The sequence below is a fragment of the Hippoglossus hippoglossus genome, chromosome 15, assembly GCF_009819705.1.
Source record: "Hippoglossus hippoglossus isolate fHipHip1 chromosome 15, fHipHip1.pri, whole genome shotgun sequence".
NCBI classification, from domain to species: domain Eukaryota; kingdom Metazoa; phylum Chordata; class Actinopteri; order Pleuronectiformes; family Pleuronectidae; genus Hippoglossus; species Hippoglossus hippoglossus.
Genome location: NC_047165.1, coordinates 17,550,370 through 17,566,331, shown reverse-complemented (window position 1 = coordinate 17,566,331; position 15,962 = coordinate 17,550,370). Strand labels below are relative to the sequence as shown.

At 44.3% G+C, this 15,962-nt stretch overlaps 1 protein-coding gene and 1 long non-coding RNA gene across 3 annotated transcripts in view; one reads left to right on the top strand and one right to left on the bottom strand.

Moving 5' to 3' along the window:
- ptk7b (protein tyrosine kinase 7b) overlaps nucleotides 1–15,962 on the bottom strand; it is a 79,315-nt gene that overhangs the window by 11,945 nt on the left and 51,408 nt on the right. For both annotated transcript variants that reach the window (XM_034608740.1, XM_034608741.1), the window contains exons 2-6: nucleotides 13,096–13,392; nucleotides 6,248–6,350; nucleotides 5,851–6,035; nucleotides 3,720–3,867; nucleotides 1,529–1,659 (exon numbers count right to left, since the gene is read on the bottom strand). In XM_034608740.1, coding sequence (XP_034464631.1) covers nucleotides 1,529–1,659; nucleotides 3,720–3,867; nucleotides 5,851–6,035; nucleotides 6,248–6,350; nucleotides 13,096–13,392 — 864 coding nt within the window. The remainder of the gene's footprint in view (nucleotides 1–1,528; nucleotides 1,660–3,719; nucleotides 3,868–5,850; nucleotides 6,036–6,247; nucleotides 6,351–13,095; nucleotides 13,393–15,962) is intronic.
- On the top strand, nucleotides 167–4,363 carry LOC117775525. The gene is made up of 3 exons (XR_004616287.1): nucleotides 167–182; nucleotides 1,677–1,684; nucleotides 3,877–4,363. It is a non-coding gene; the product is annotated as an uncharacterized LOC117775525 (long non-coding RNA).

Genomic DNA, 15,962 nt, shown 5'->3' with positions numbered 1-15,962 from the left:
TGGAAGTCATTAATACTGTATTGGCCAACATCGCTCTGAAAGCTGGTCAGTGGCTCTGACCTTCTTTGAGTCTAAGATCTAAATCAATTACAGGCAACAGGAGAAAACACACATTTCTCAGCAGATGAAAGCGAAATTGAGCTGGTGAGGGTGGGGTTGGGGGGGGCAGCTCAATGAATGAAGTGGTGCAATGATGGAGTGACTGTTTAAACTTGTCCCTAAATGCTGAATTCTGCTGTGACACAATCCCCCTATAATGCCTGCGGGGATTACCATCAGATTAAGTGAATTAAGGTATTTAAATGGAGCTGTGGTTCACTGGGTTAAAACTGCAGATACAGTTGTACCTCTTTAATCCAAAACCCTTGGGGGGAAAGGGGGCTGGTGTGAGGGGAATAAAAGTGTTTGGGACACTGAAACGCATAGAAATTCCAGCCCTGAGCTTATCCAAAATATTTGACTTGCATGCACTTGCATTGCAAAATGCTGGCTGATTAGTAAGATGAGAAGATACTACAGCTTGTTCTTGCTTTAAGCTCAAGCAGCCATTTAAAAGCTATTTTCTCTGCAGAGGAGGTTTTCACCCCTGTCTGTTTGTTGGTTGGTTTGTATGTTTGTTTGTTTGTTTGTAAGCAAGATTATGCAAATACTACAGCACAGATAACCTTGACACTTGGTTGTAGAATGTGGTATGGGTCAAGGATGAACCCTTTAAATATTGTTGTGGAGCCGGATGCAGAATCTCTTTTCCCCACTTTCTTTAACATCATGGAATAATTGGATTGAAGGGGACTGTTTGGCCTTGATGGAGGTATGTGCTCCAGTATTTGTTACTTCTGATGGTTTGATTTCAGTTTGGAGTGATTTATTCCACATGACAATGCAAGCAAAATTTCAACTAGTGTTGGAGGGAAATCAATGGGGCAGCTCTAATGACATTAACCAACCTCATACTGACGCTGCTTGTTTGCTTATTTGAGTCATGATGGGATGTTACTTTGCTGCTTGCTCAGCCAGGTACTGTTACACTTTGGGGGAAGCTTGTTGAGCTAAACATCCTTGGCAAACAGCTGGACTAATGGAGGAAATCGTATGGAGGAGACGCAGGAAAAAGCTCCAGCAGAGTGAGTGTGTGTGTCTGTCTGTCTGTCTGTCTGTCTGTCTGTCTGTCTGTCTGTCTGTCTGTCTGTCTGTCTGTCTGTCTGTCTGTCTGTCTGTCTGTTGGATACAGCTGGGGCGGATGTCAATAAGAGGATGTGATTATCATCGGAGAGATCTGGCTCTAAGTGAAAGAACCAGGAGAAGAAGAAGTGGGGGGGAGCAGAATGATATGGAATGAGTTTGGATAAATATGTAACCCCAATGCCCCTGTCACACTCAGATTACACCACCACAGCTGTGTGTGTGTGTGTGTGTGTGTGTGTGTGTGTGTGTGTGTGTGTGTGTGTGTGTGTGTGTGTGTGTGTGTGTGTGTGTGTGTGTGTGTGTGTGTGTGTGTGTGTGTGTGTGTGTGTGTGTGTGTACGTACCAGCTATGAGGAGAGAGGCCTCCAAAGTAACCTGGGACCCGCTGAGGCCGTGGCCGACACATTTGTAGGTCCCTGTGTTCCTGGGCTTGACCTGTGTGATCAGCACTGTGCCATTGGACAGGAGAACGACTCTGTGGAGAGGAAACAGATCAAACAGTTTAGAAATCTGAACCACTGGCCAACAAACAATATGAGTCACATGTTATTTACATTCACATCACATTTAGACTAGTAATAAAAAAGCAGCAGAAGGCGGGAGTGCAGGAACCTCTTATTGTAAAGCTAATGCACCCACAACAAGGGCGGGGGCATTTTCATTCGTCAACACTACACCTGGCTTTCTATTGGTTGGGGACTTTTGAAAGACTGGTTGCACAAAAGAATCCAAGATGAAATCTGAGAGCAGACGTTCAACATGTGCACAGAACGCTGCGTGAGAAGAACCTGGAGCGCAGGAAATCTGTCCAAGCAACAAAATATCTGAGTGCAAGCGCACAGTTTGATCACAAGCAGAGCAAATCCAAGCACAAGCGGGGATTTGAGTGCGAGCAAAGGAGTTTGAGTGAGAACATAACATTTGAACGTGAAATCAAAAAGTCCTGCTCTCAAACTGAGAGACCAGCTCTTGGCATATTACCGGATGTTATCAGAATTCTGCTGCTCTAAGTTGTCTTAACTAAATTATAAGTAATTGTCTACAGAACACAAAATAATCTGTCCTACATGGTTAATGGTAAAAAGTCCTCGGTTTTAAGAGGCTCATCCTGAGGGCCGACCTCTGGCAGGCTGAGGGGAGCATCAGTGCCAGCAGAGACGGACAGGATGAGCAATAATTAAAGACTGACCTTAAGCCAGCTCCAGGGATGACAGATAAGGACTAAACAGCTTTACAGGCCGGACAAACCAACAGCTCATCATTATTATATGTCATAAGAAAGCTTATGTATGATGTATTAGGTAAATATGTAAAGCAGAGAGGAATACTTAAAGGTACTGTTGGATGCAGTTTGGCAGCTGTGTAATTCCTGAGAAGAATTTCAAAAAGCAGCTAAATGTCTCTGTCGTGGATTCTGTGAGGAAAGATGATATTTCTGTGTCATCTATTCTACTTCTCTGTCCAATAGAAGGAGGGAAGTCAACTTTGGGAGCTTGTGTATGTTTCCAGTAGAACATACCTCTGAGGACACTGTTTAAAATAACCACCAAACCTAATCAACAAAGAGAATTGCTTTTAGAAAAAGGAAATAATCTTTACAGCTACATGGATCCTACAAAGAGGAATTTTCACATTTTTGGCCTCCAGAGTTGTTTTGAGCCGTGGGGCAGAGTTTATCTGTCTACGATAATATTCACACATAATCTGGAGGAGGGAGGGTCTGAACAGTGCAGGTGCATTACAGATGATATCTGACATTCCTCTGCCTTTGTAATCAGCTCCAAATCGCACAGAACACCACCGCAGAAACAGCCTGAGTGGTGGGTGTTTTTATATCATGCTTATGCTGAGTCATCACTGCCTTGGTGAAACAAACCCACCTCTGACAGCCTCATTACACAAGTGACTAACTATTGATATTGGAATCCTTCGCCTCCCTCGCTTTGTGAGCACAATAATCAATTCACAAAATCTAAGAACTAGGCCCTCACTCTCATTGTGGAGTGTGACTACGTATAAGTGTGAGGTGCTATGAACCCTGAGGGTGAGCTTGGCACAATGTATAGAAGTATAGAAATTGGTTATTATCTGGTGCTTATGTGTTTACAGGGTACGCGCCCGGTAAGCCGACTGTAGCTGCAGGGGTTTTTCCACTCCGTGCTTGAACACTGGAGAGCTGCAGAGGCGTCTGTGATAGGCTGCAGAGAAAGTCTGCGCTCCAGTGATGTATAGTCGACCGCACAGAAACTTTACAGTGCTCTGTTCCAGTAATAACATTCCTTAATGTGCAATTCGTCTTAAACCCGAGTTGAAAAACCACACAGAGCAGAGAGCCTGATGTTCCACCTCATTGGGTTCAAAGCAGTACCCGAAGCTGAAACTTATATAATGGTCAGTGCGGAGAGGGAATGGAGTGGAGGCAGGATGAGAGGGAGTTGATGGGAGCCGGGAGTCCGAGAAAACGGAGTGAGAGGAAGAACTGGGGCAGTCAGATGCACAATGAGAAAGAGGAGGAGGCTTCATCTCTGAACGTACCGAGATTTGTTTGCCAGCGGCTCATTTTCGTGGTACCACTCCAAAGTGGGGGCCGGCACAGCAGTGAACTGGCAGTGGAACATGGCCTCCTCGTTCCTCAACACCACTTGGTCCTCCGGGGTCACCACTGGGCGTGGAAAACTCTTATCTGTTAGAGAGGTAGACAAACATGTGCATGATTACATCTGCAAGCATTATTAGACCATCAAGTTGCATCTGCGTGGATACTCATGCATTGCACATATTTACTCTGGGCCTTTATTAAAACCTGCCAACAGCAGCGCAGGGCCGGTGAGCAGGCAGCCTTCAGGTGGCGGTGTGTGTCAACGCCTCAGGGGCCCCGGGGAAACTTAATGAGGTCAGTGACCGGACCCTTCAGCTTATCAGGACCTATTATCTCTTTCCCTTTTACCTCCTGGGTCGTAGAATCACACACAGGAAATCATCTCTCTCTCTCTCCTCTACATTAAGTCACTTTTCTCCAAGAAACTGGGGTCATTTTTTGCAATGGAGTTTTTCCAATTTTTGTGAGAAAATTCTTCTGCACAGTATTCACATTTGTTCTACTCTGCCAGCCTCAAATCGCCCCTTGTTAATAGTGGACTAGGCTGCTCTGACCTGCTTAAACCAGAGATTTGGTACAGCCTAACCAAAGGAGTAGTAATTACCGCACAGATTTCAAGACATTGTTATACTCAAAATACAAAGCTGAAGGGCGTTGAGCTCAATAAAGGAACGAGAACACGAAAATACCCCTAATCCAGGTTTATGCGTGTGAGTATTTCAAATCTGCACGGCTAATGGAGGTATGGTGCCAGTAGCAGTATTAGGACGTGGCCACTGGTTGGTGAGGGAAAAGAAAAGCGTGCAGTCGGAGCACACCTGGCCCACCCAGGAAGTTGGTGGAAAGGCCTCAACTTAAAGAGCTGTGACCGTGCATTGAAGAGCTGTCGAAATCTGTCAGCCTGTCCTCGAGGTGAGGACCTATAGAAGAGTGGAGGGTGGCAACGGGGTAACTGGAAACTCAACAATTACCCATTCTTCCTCCACCCAGGTGCTAACCTAGCGTGTCTGTGTGTCTGTGTGTGTGTGTGCTGCAGGTGGCTAATTAGAGTGGAACAGGGCATCAGGTTTCTTGCACAGATGTGCTGCTGTACAGTATATGCTGTACTTGCTGTGTGGTGTGCTGAGGGGATAATACGCAGGGGCTCTCACACACACGCAGAGTAAACAGCAGAAGCCGTGTCGAGAGCCTGCAGGAAAAACAAACATGTCTCCTAACACGCCGTCTGCGAAAGCTAAAGTAACAGAGACGAATCAGCAGAAGGACACTGCTACTGAGGGAGCTGACGTTTGTTTGCGTAGATGTTTATGATGTTGTTTCTTGTCTGTGTGGGTGGCGGAGGAGGAAGACACTAACACACTCACTGGTAATCACATTAGGAACTCTATCACTTCGTCTTCCTGCTCTCGCTCTCACCACTTATAGACTTTACATCCCCTCCTTTCAACACGTTTCCTGGCAGGTGAGGAAATGAGGAAAGTTCACTTAAAGCTCAAAATACAAACTGTTGGTTTATTATTTAATTTGACAGAAATGTAATATAAGCAAATGGTTACTTGTCGTTTCAAAAAAAAAAAAAAGAAATTTTGATTTCACACTTGTCCAAATTAGCTCATGTGAGAAAACAGCAGGAGATTCTCTGAAGGATTCAACACAAGAGAGTGGGGGTTTTGATCTAACATGCACCTCATGCAGAAATGAATAACTAAACTAACAATACAAATATCTCAGGATGTAAAAGCATTGCCAATTATGAAGGACACAGACGAAGATGTCAAGACTAAAAGGTTTTAGTGATACGGGCTAACGCTAGCATCGAGGTAAACAAAAAAAGCATGATCTCCACAGCAGAATTTATATGTTACATCCTGCCCCTGCCTGCCGCACCAGCCCTCACCTGAACGCTCCAGAGATTTCTTCTTGTGAATGTGTCTGAGCGGAAAATTTCCTGCTGCATTGTTCATGTGTGAAAGGCAACCACCAGAGAAAGTCCAGACCCAATTGTGCGGACATCCTCCGGAGGTCATGTCTGAAAACAGTGTGTGAAATCAACCAAGAATCACACACCTATGATGTTGAGAGTGAAGTTGCTGTTGCTGCAGACGTGTCCGGCTGCATTCTTGGCACAGCAGTAGTACAGGCCGTTGTCATCTGGACTGGCGCTCTTGACGGTGAGCGTCCTCTCCTTGTTGTTGATCTGGTGGCTCTTTTCCGTTAGCTTCACGCCATCTTTAAACCACTGGCAGGTCGGCCTGAGAGGCAGAGGAAAATAAGAGGTCAGGCGTGAGAGAGGTTCAGGAGAAGAAGAAAAAATCTCGAAACACGATGACTAATGGAGCAAAAGAAGATGAGATGCAAAGGGCATGAGAAGAAAAGGGCCTGTAATCATTTTACAGTACAGTCTTCACCATGATCCTTAACCCCGTGAACTCTGAACTCAAGGTGAGAGAGGGAGGAGACTCACCGTGGGTGTCCATCGATATGACAGCGCAACGTGACCAACACAGAGCTCTCGATCTCTCCTTCGGAGCTGGGCTCCTTCAGGGTCACGCCACCGCTTTCCAGCCCTGCAGAGAAACAAAAACAGAGGCGACTGTCAGCGGGAGGAGGGACGGAGCGCATGAGGACAAGAGGAATAACTGAGGAGAAGGACAGGAGGAAATATTGAGTTAAGTGGTTGTCCTGTCATCTGTCCTCGCAGGACACACGACGACAATGCTAATGGGTACAACAGCACAGTGACTCAGGACCAGAGAGACGGAGCAGGGAGCGACCGCAGGTCAGCTTACATCAGCATTCCACTCTTTTACACTCACAAGAGCGAGCTGGGCCTTTACACTGATTTTTATGGACGTTTAATGGACAGCCCATGGACTGACTCTGTTAAAACGACTACTCTGCTGTCAGAGCAGCCAATAAACACGGGAAGAAGGGAACATGTTTCTATTTTAGTTATCGTATTCACTTCTTAGTCAATAAAATGCTTGAATATTGGTGTAATGTAAAACCCGATCGATGGAGTCTGACTGATGGATGAACAAGAGAACAAATCAAGAAAACAGATGGCGACAGCTGTCCCCTGAATGCAGCACGGTGCAGTGAGAAATGAGGTGAGCTGCGTGCTTTCCCCATTCAGGAAGTGACCCAGCACACGGGGACATTTATAATACATATAGCATGTCAAGAAATGTCCAATCGTTTTTCAAAAGAAGGGAAACATAATACCATTTGTCAAGGTTTGTCCAAGGTAGACAAGTATATATGTATCCCATGATGTACTGAGGTATTTCATCCCCTCTTTCAATAAATTCAACTGTGAGGACCTTTTTTGTTATAGGCAGAGAGAGAGAGAGAGATATATGTGCTAGATGCACACTTTAGTCTCTCAAATAAAGAAATATCTAGGAGTGATTTAGAGAGACCAAAGCTGTGTGCAGCCTCAGTACAGGCGCAGTGTACCTTGTGGGGATTCCCCTTCACCCTGCTGTGTGTGTTGACTATACAAATACTTAGAGTTTACACTGAATGAGAACAAGGGCTAATTGTTATTTTTGTGATGATATGTAAGCAGTGGTTGTAGCACACAGTAACTCTACACGCTGTGTGGTTACATGGGAATAAGGATGCGACCAGTGAGCGAGCATGTTTGTTTGGGTTTCCCTGGATTATACACGAGTCAATGGGGTTTTTAGTAAGGTGCCTGTGTGTGTGTGTGTGTGTGTGTGTGTGTGTGTGTGTGTGTGTGTGTGTGTGTGTGTGTGTGTGTGTGTGTGTGTGTGTGTCATTCCCTCATGTTGAGCTCCATTCCTATGACTGATAGTGTGGCTGCATCTCGGAACCTATGAAATATGCATGTCATGAGCCTGCCCCTAAAACAGTTGTGGAGAGAGAGCGGGGGGGCAGCACCCCTTTGAGGTCAGAGGGGGCGCTAGAGGAAAACCTGTCACAGTGAATTAAACAGGAACCCAGCAGTTCTCTGCACAATGGAGGATCATGGGAAGTCGTCTCTACGGTAACGCGGCCTACATCCCTCTGGCTTATATCCCCATCTGAGCCAGGCACCGCTCATTAGCTTCATCTCAACACAGATGCCCCGACAACTGAGAATGTGTGTGCTACACTGAACAAGTGTGTGCTAATATTGGTGTGTGTTAGAGTGTTTGTGCATGTATGGTTTGGTGAGGAGTGAAACACACTTAATGATGTTGTGCCCCTCAGCATGAGAGCATGTGTGCACATGGCAGTTCAACACAGGTTACTAATTGTTAGTGTGTCTCACTCAAGGCCATTCCAGTCAATAGCTCCATTAAGTTAGTGAGGAGGAGGAGGAGGTTGTGATGAAGGCCATCCAGCGCTATGGGGACATGGGGCCAGACACTCAGACAGACCTGCTATTAGTGAGTCACCAAGGAGGCGGAGGAGGGTGAGAAAAGTTTGATGGAACAATTATCATCTGCAGCACAACGACAAACAGTCATCTGCAAATGAAATTGTAGAATTAGTTTCAACCTGCCTGAGAAACAGGTGGGCGTTTCCAGTTTCAGGTGGTGACAAAGTGTCAACCCCAAGGGCTGAGACTGAAATTCAAAATTATATTCTGTACATAATCTTTGAGTTGAGTAAGTCTGTCATGGTTGAAAAAAACCCAGCATGTGTCTGAAATAAGATCGTAAAGTAGTGGGTGAGTAACGTAATAGGAAAGCAATGCTGAAGAGATTAAGGAAAAAAAAGAACTATATAAAATGTGAAAAAGTCATCACTGTAGCAGACACACAGTTTGACTGATGTGACCCCTTCATGTATTCAGACACAACAAGGTGCACTTCTTAACACAAACTGCCTCGTGACTTTGTTTTCGAAAGTTCTACCCTGCTGACATATTCTTTCCTCCAGCAGGTTTAAACCTATTCTTGTTTTTTAAATTTAATTTCCAATTTGACCTGGATTCCCTGACAGTGACACATTCTAAACCTTTGCCCTGCTCGTAGCTCTATTCACAGTTTCAGGTTTCTCCAGCTGTCCGCTCGACAAACAGAAGGCACTCTTTCATAACCTATTAGTGGCAAATACTTGCCTGTAATCCTTCTCAGAATGCATGACTAAGTGTTGGAGCGGGCCTGGCAGCTAACGCCGTAATTAGGGGAGTATAATTATTATGTTGAAGACAGAACAGGAAGCTCCATCAACACACGGATGATAACAGATGAATTGCGAGGATATTGTCAAGGCAGATGCTTGGACCGCTCATCCCTCAGTGTGCCAAAAGGCGGCTGTGTGTGTGTGTGTGTGTGTGTGTGTGTGTGTGTCTGTCTGTTTCACTCAATGAGCTGATTTGTTGCCATGGAGAAGAGGCAGGGTGGATAGTGTTATCCAGGCAAGTGCTGTGGGTATGATTTGACTGGCAGCACCATATGGGTATGAAAATAACTAAAACATGTGGTATAGTGGTTTCATATTGTAAACTTTGTTTAAAAAAAAAGGTCCTGGGAAATGCGTGACGAGCCCAGCACGCCTTGTGAGACGATGTGTCAGATTTTATCAGCTGCGGCTGACAGAGGTCAAAGGGCCCCGCTGCAAACTGTGGCGATTCAGAGATGATGCTGCTGCTGTAACATGACAGATAGAGGAGGAAGAAAGGAGGGAAGGAAAGAAACTGACACTGGAGCAAAGTCACTCCGCAGGGGAGAGGCTGAGGGATGGAGCCGGGGTCATTAGGCACGAGGAGCTGCATTTTTCACCTCGCAGATGACAGGATGAAGAAAAAAAAAAGTTGAAGTGATTCCGAGAAAAAGTACAGCTGAGCTAGCCATCAGCGAGGATGCTATAAAATGCATCTGCTGAACAAATGTAGGTTAAGGACACAAGCTGTGTGATTAAATCAGGATGGCGTGTGTGTGTGTGTATGTGTGTGTGTGTATGTGGGCACGCTCTCGTCTGCACGTAGCTCTGCGATTTGAAAGTTTAAACAGAGGAAATTCTGCCTGCCTGTGTTTCTGCAGTGTCATTACCTTCTTCTTACAAGCTGAGTCAATGGACTTCAAAACACTGTCGGCCTTCATCTTGTTACAGATTATTATTGAGAGTCAAGCCAAGCGTCACCTCCAGGACCAACAAACGCGCTGTGACAATGGTGATGCCTGAGCCCCCACGCCTCTGCTGGACGCGGCCCTCGCCACTGATGCCTAGTGACCGGCTGGGACAAAGGGATGGAGGGGGGCTAAAACCACTATTGGACTAAACAGAGGGGAGATAATTACTCTGAATAACTCTCGACTGGCAGGATTTGACCACCCACCCTTGAGAGAAAGACAAATTAACTCTCTCTCTCTCTGCAGAGGGGGGAGGGGGTAAAAGCTACTCCGGTACAGTCTATGTACAGTACATATGGAATACCCCCCATCCCACCCCCCTCCTCACAACCCACATTAACTACTACACACGCAAACTAGCACACACATGAGCGAACGCACATACAGGATTATTGCCAAGGGGGTCTTCGCTTTAAAACCGCATGCGACTTTATTGCCCGTTAAATGTATGTTGGGGAAATATGAGAACATCTGTCATAATACGATCTGATCCACCTAAAGTGATCCAGAGACAAACAGCCAGTGCATTACAACAGGCCGACAAACGGGGTTGATACACACAGATAGACAGAGTGTACGAAAGTGATTAGAGATGATTTACTACTGCGTGCTACTGAACCTTGTGTGTTTGATCCTGGAACATATATATATCGTTGTTTCTCATCTTACATGTCTTTGGAATCCGCTCAAGTTGCTGTATTCTTATCAAACTGATAACACAAGGCTACCGCAACAATCTCACTGATAATCTCCAGACTGATGTTTGATGGATTACAAACAGTACATGCGTGAACATCTGCCTCTCGGCAATGCATCTGCTGCTCATGTCTGCTTGTACATACCATTGTCATATCTGAAAAATGTGTAGTCACAGCATGTCCAGCATCAGGTTCTGTGCTTAATGTGCATTTGCAAAGAGACACATCAACAGCTGGTCGCCCTCAGATAAAGATGGAGAAACCGACTTTGACATATTTGCTGCTACACAACAAACGAAAACTTGCACCCGAATTTATAAGAGCAGTCTGTCTGATATAGCATTAATACCTCCGGCAAGGAATTTATGTTTTCAGCTGTGTTTGTTTGTAAGTTAGCCAACAGGATTATGCAAATACTACTCAACCGATTTCCATGAAATTGGAGTGGTAGGACATGGCCCAAAGAAAAACTCATTAAATATTGGTGCAGACCTGGATCAGGGGACGGATTCAGGACTGTTTTTACTATCTTTCAGATTTTGAGATAGGAAAATGTATCTGGTGAATTTAAATGTGGCTTCATAGGGAGACTGTTGGGCCTTGGCAGAGCGAGCGCACTACTGAGTGCTAGCGCTAGTTTACACTTGGATATACCGAGTTTAATGCTGGTGAGTGACGTGCAGGCTCAGTGTGGGCATAAACAAATGTTCATGATTTGGCTGCAAAAAACAAAGCAACAGCAATCATATGAATGATTTTATCTATGGAAAGAATCATGCTGATCAAAAGCAGTCAATACTAGTTAATATTCCTGTGTTTCTATTTATATTGTATTGTGGCAACCTGAAGCTGTATCTATGAATGAACCCCACACAGTGATGAAAGACGACCAAAACTGTGAGATTGTAAGGAGCTGAAAGATGAACTAAAGCCCAAAGTGCAGAATATATGACAATATATCACGCTAATTAAAAATAAGTGGATAATTACAGTGATAGTTATCTGTGGGTGCATCTTTTACAGTACACAGTAATTTACTAATATAAAATACAGATTATTGCACTAAAGCCAAAAACGAGTAAGATGATTATATTGTTATTGTGTGTGTGTGTGTGTGCGCGCGCATGCGTGTCTAGAACTTGGCTCAGCTCTTGCAGCAGGTTTGTGATCAAGTCGCACTTTGTTACCAGAATAGATTTTGACACTCTTGTCTTCATGTATGGGATAAATGTACATTTTACAGCTTACATAAACATAATTCCGTGATTTAATGAGTGCAACGAGAAAAAGAAAAATACTTTTATAAAGTGAATACAGCACCTTCTTTCCAATAAAAACAGGCCTGTCTTTCCAACGCGTGGGAATGCTAATGACCTGGCAGATAATGCAGTTTATTCTGGGTCAGCTCTTAAGAACTGGTGTTTCATGTCTGACTTGTTTTTCTTTTCTTTTTAATCTGTAGGAGTATGTCAGTTGGACTTGGCCGACGCACAGGATCTTGTTTAATTGCAACACATAAAATCAGTTCCCTTCAGATCAGATGAGGTTTTGTAAAACTCATGTTCTTCTTCTAAACTGTTCAGATTCGGTGCTCAACATCAGAAACCACAAACATCCGCTGGTGGAGGCGCATCATAAGAGGAAGGGTTAAACCTCAGCTCTCTCCTTCTGTCTGGCCCTCTCTGTTTATCTCCCAGTTTGCTACGAGGAGGTCCGGACACTCATCTGTTCTTGTAATCAGCCTTTGAACTAGCAACAGCACCGCAAAGACAAAACCTCCCGGCTGAACGGAGAGAGGACAACATATTCCAGATGGAGCCATTTTTCAAACCGCTTTGCTTTTTGTTTTTGACGGCCATCACTATAACTCAGTGTTTGCAGGACACAAAGGCTTTTCAGTAACAACTGGTACCTGAGGGCCTTCCACAATACACAAACAAGGTTCTTATTTATCCTAAACAACCTTGTGCAGAATTCCCATGGCTTCCCCTGAAACTTGGAGAGGGTCACTGAGCTTTGGATTTGGAAAAAAAAAATCAAGATACTAGTGTGCCTCGACAAAAACGTAAAGGAAATGACTGACTGAAAAGCCTGCAGCAAAGAAGGGCAGTGTTAATCTTAACCTAAATAATTATATAGCTAGAAGGTAAATGACTCTGTTGAGTAGTTTCCAAACAAAAGCCTTTTGAGCGTATACGGGAAAAGAGTGTTACACAACGCAGAAAAAAGAAAAAAAAAAACAGTACAAGCAACAAGAAACACATGCTGGGTGGCACACATATCCAGTTTCCTTTGGAGAGAGGGAGATGAAGCCACAAAGAACAAGGCAACAAGGTGGAAACATTCCTTCAGCTCATACTACCTGTCATTGTATACTGCCACTTTTGTTTTGCGTTTTTGATCCAGAAACTGGACGCACATCCTTGTTTGCCATTATGAAACCCTGTCAGCTGGCAAATTTTCACTCAGGAAATCAAAGGGGCTATTTTTCTTTTTCAGAATGAGGCTTGAAATGAAACACTCACACTTGATATTGAAGGAGGCATTGGTGGAGTGGAGTGTCTCTCCCGTGGCCGCGTTTTCTACGACGCACTCAAAGTTTCCTGCGTCCAGCTGACGATCCACCGCTGTGAACTTGAGGTTGCTGCCCTCCTGGAAGAGCCTCTCGCTGTTCTCCAGGCGCTGGCCATTGTGGAGCCAGCCGTAGCTGATGTCGGCCGGATCGCTGACCTCGCAGCGTAGCATGGCGCTGCGGCCATGCAAGGCATCCTGGGACTTGGGCTCCTTGGTGAACTGGATGGCAGCAGCCTGGATGGACAGAACTGGAACGGAGAGGGTGGAAAAAAAGGGAGAAAGGGGGGAAAGTAAATGACAGAGGGTTAGGATTGGGCTGCTGTTAACATTTTACTGCTTTTTCCGTTCATTAAGTGTGCACCATAGCAACCACTTAGCCGTGTGGAGGAATGTGGTGTTTAGACACTAATGGCTTACTGTGAACTATTTTGTCGTAAAAGTATCAGACCCAACGCGGAGAAAATCCCTTTTCTCATTAGTGACTAATCTGACACACTGACACACACACAAACACACAGTCATATTCAATCAGCTCAGTGAGACACGTATCCCAAACAAGACACGATGTGCTGCACACACATCCTCACGCACACTTGAATCTTTTATTTCCCTCATGTGGACACGTTTTCTGCTCCAGTTACCCACATGTCACTGGAGGAAATGGGTAGAGTGACTTTCACTAAACATGAGTCACAAATCAACTCAATTCTATTTTATTGTGACACAGTCACAGTATTTGTGAGAGGCGATATGGTCATGATATGCAAAGGCAGGAAAGAGGAAATAAATTAAATCAGAAGCATGGAGTCACATTGCCGTTAGCTAGAGGTGCATGTTTCTGTTTCAAATTGTTACAAGTGGTCGACTGATATGGGTTTTTCCAATGGCTGATGCTGATAATCAGGATGGTGATATTATATTGTTTTTAATTTAGCAAATAATGAAATATAAAGAAATTATAATAAAAAATTTGACACAAAATTGCTGAACATTTACTAAACACTAATATTATATTCTCTTGAACACAGAAAATACAATCTGTTTTAGCAAGTCTGCAAAAAAAAAATATATATATATAAATATATAAAAAATATTTTACTGAAATGTTTACTTAACTTCTGCAGACATTTACTTTTTACTCTTACACTTTTTAATGCTATATATTCACTGGGCAGCCACAGCTTCAATGAGAATAGGGTAGCAGTGCAAATATGATCATCTTTATCCAAATCTTGCATTCCAAAACGACAATGTAAAGACACTTTTTATTCCAGTTACGTTCACACAGCTCTTTTGATTGCTGCTGATTAGAACATTTTTATTGAGACACAGGAGGAGTCTCATTGGCTGCTCCATCTTCACTTCCTGTTCGCTAAACCAACACAATGAACATCAGTAGCCATCTCCATAGTTTATCAAGCCAGGCCCTCATCTGCACAATGTTATCATGTCAGGCTTTGTGATCATAAGGAACGGTTCATCACTGGAGTCGATTGAACATACCTACACCTGCGGGATAGTGTGTGTGTGTGTGCGTGCGTGCGTGCGTGCGTGCGTGCGTGCGCGTTCGTTCATTCGTTCATGGCCTCTGGCAGGACTGGAGCCAAGTAAAAAGGGATCTTTCACTAATGTTTAATCAAGAAGCCTGTTGAAGATGAGCCAAGGGTAATCCCTCCATCTCTGACCCTCCTCATCCCACCGCTCCCGTCCTCCTGCTGCCTGTGCATCTCTTCATCACCTCTGCCTCAGCAGCAGGTGGCACGAGCTGACAGACAGGCAGCAGAAAAAGAAAAAAAAGACGCAGCGAGACAGAGAGGCAGAGGTGCAGGTCAAACGAGACATCTAGTGAGGCTGTGGCAGGGTGGGACAAGGATGAATACGTTTGCCTTAAATGCCCCCTTGCCTTAAATCTCAAAGTCTGATCTTCTTTTATGCAAAGAAACACAAAAATACAAACAAAATAAATAAATAGTGGAAAAATAACTAACATAGCAAGGCAGTTTACAACACGTCACAAGGCTCACGTGGAAACCTATTATTTTGCAGATATAAGCCCAGCTAATAATACTCATTCTGAATAAATGTAATGGGCGAGCATGCAGGGCCATTTCAAACAGCTTGGAGAGGTTAGAGACCACCGGCCGTCCTCCAGAATCTAAACACTGGGTCACAAAATGACAGGCACCTTTTCAGGGTGAGGATGAGGACCACATCAAGCTGTGTAAGCATAACAAAAATCCCATCTACCGTTGCATGCAAGGTAGTTAAGTACCAAAATAAATATGCGGTATCAGGTGTGTCATCATACAACACACTATAGTGAAAAGTAAGAAGATACCGTTGATACGCTGATAAAACCATCACTATTCTGATAAGAAAATCACTAAAACATTAGCAACAACACAGGACGCAATAGCAAGATGTAATGTAAACTACAACCACCATTAAAATGTTGTCACACAATGGTCCACTGACGCATCCAATGATGGACAGTTGCAGATTTCCATTAAAAACACACAGACACTTCCAGTCCTTTCAAACCCTCTCACAAGGTCAGTGCGTCTCTGAGGTCGCTGGAGTGAGCTGAGAGAGGGGTGATGTCGTTATGTTCCCAGGGAACAAGGACTTTCCCAACAGCAATGAGATGAACATAAATCTGATCAAAGCAGTTCATGCAATGTTTCTCTAAAGTGACTGAACATGTTGAACCTTCACATCTGCCCAACATCTGTCACCCTTTCTTGCAAATGTCATACAGATCTCTTGCACTGACGGCTCATTATAAACCACTTATGTATGGGTTCACTTATCCCTTATA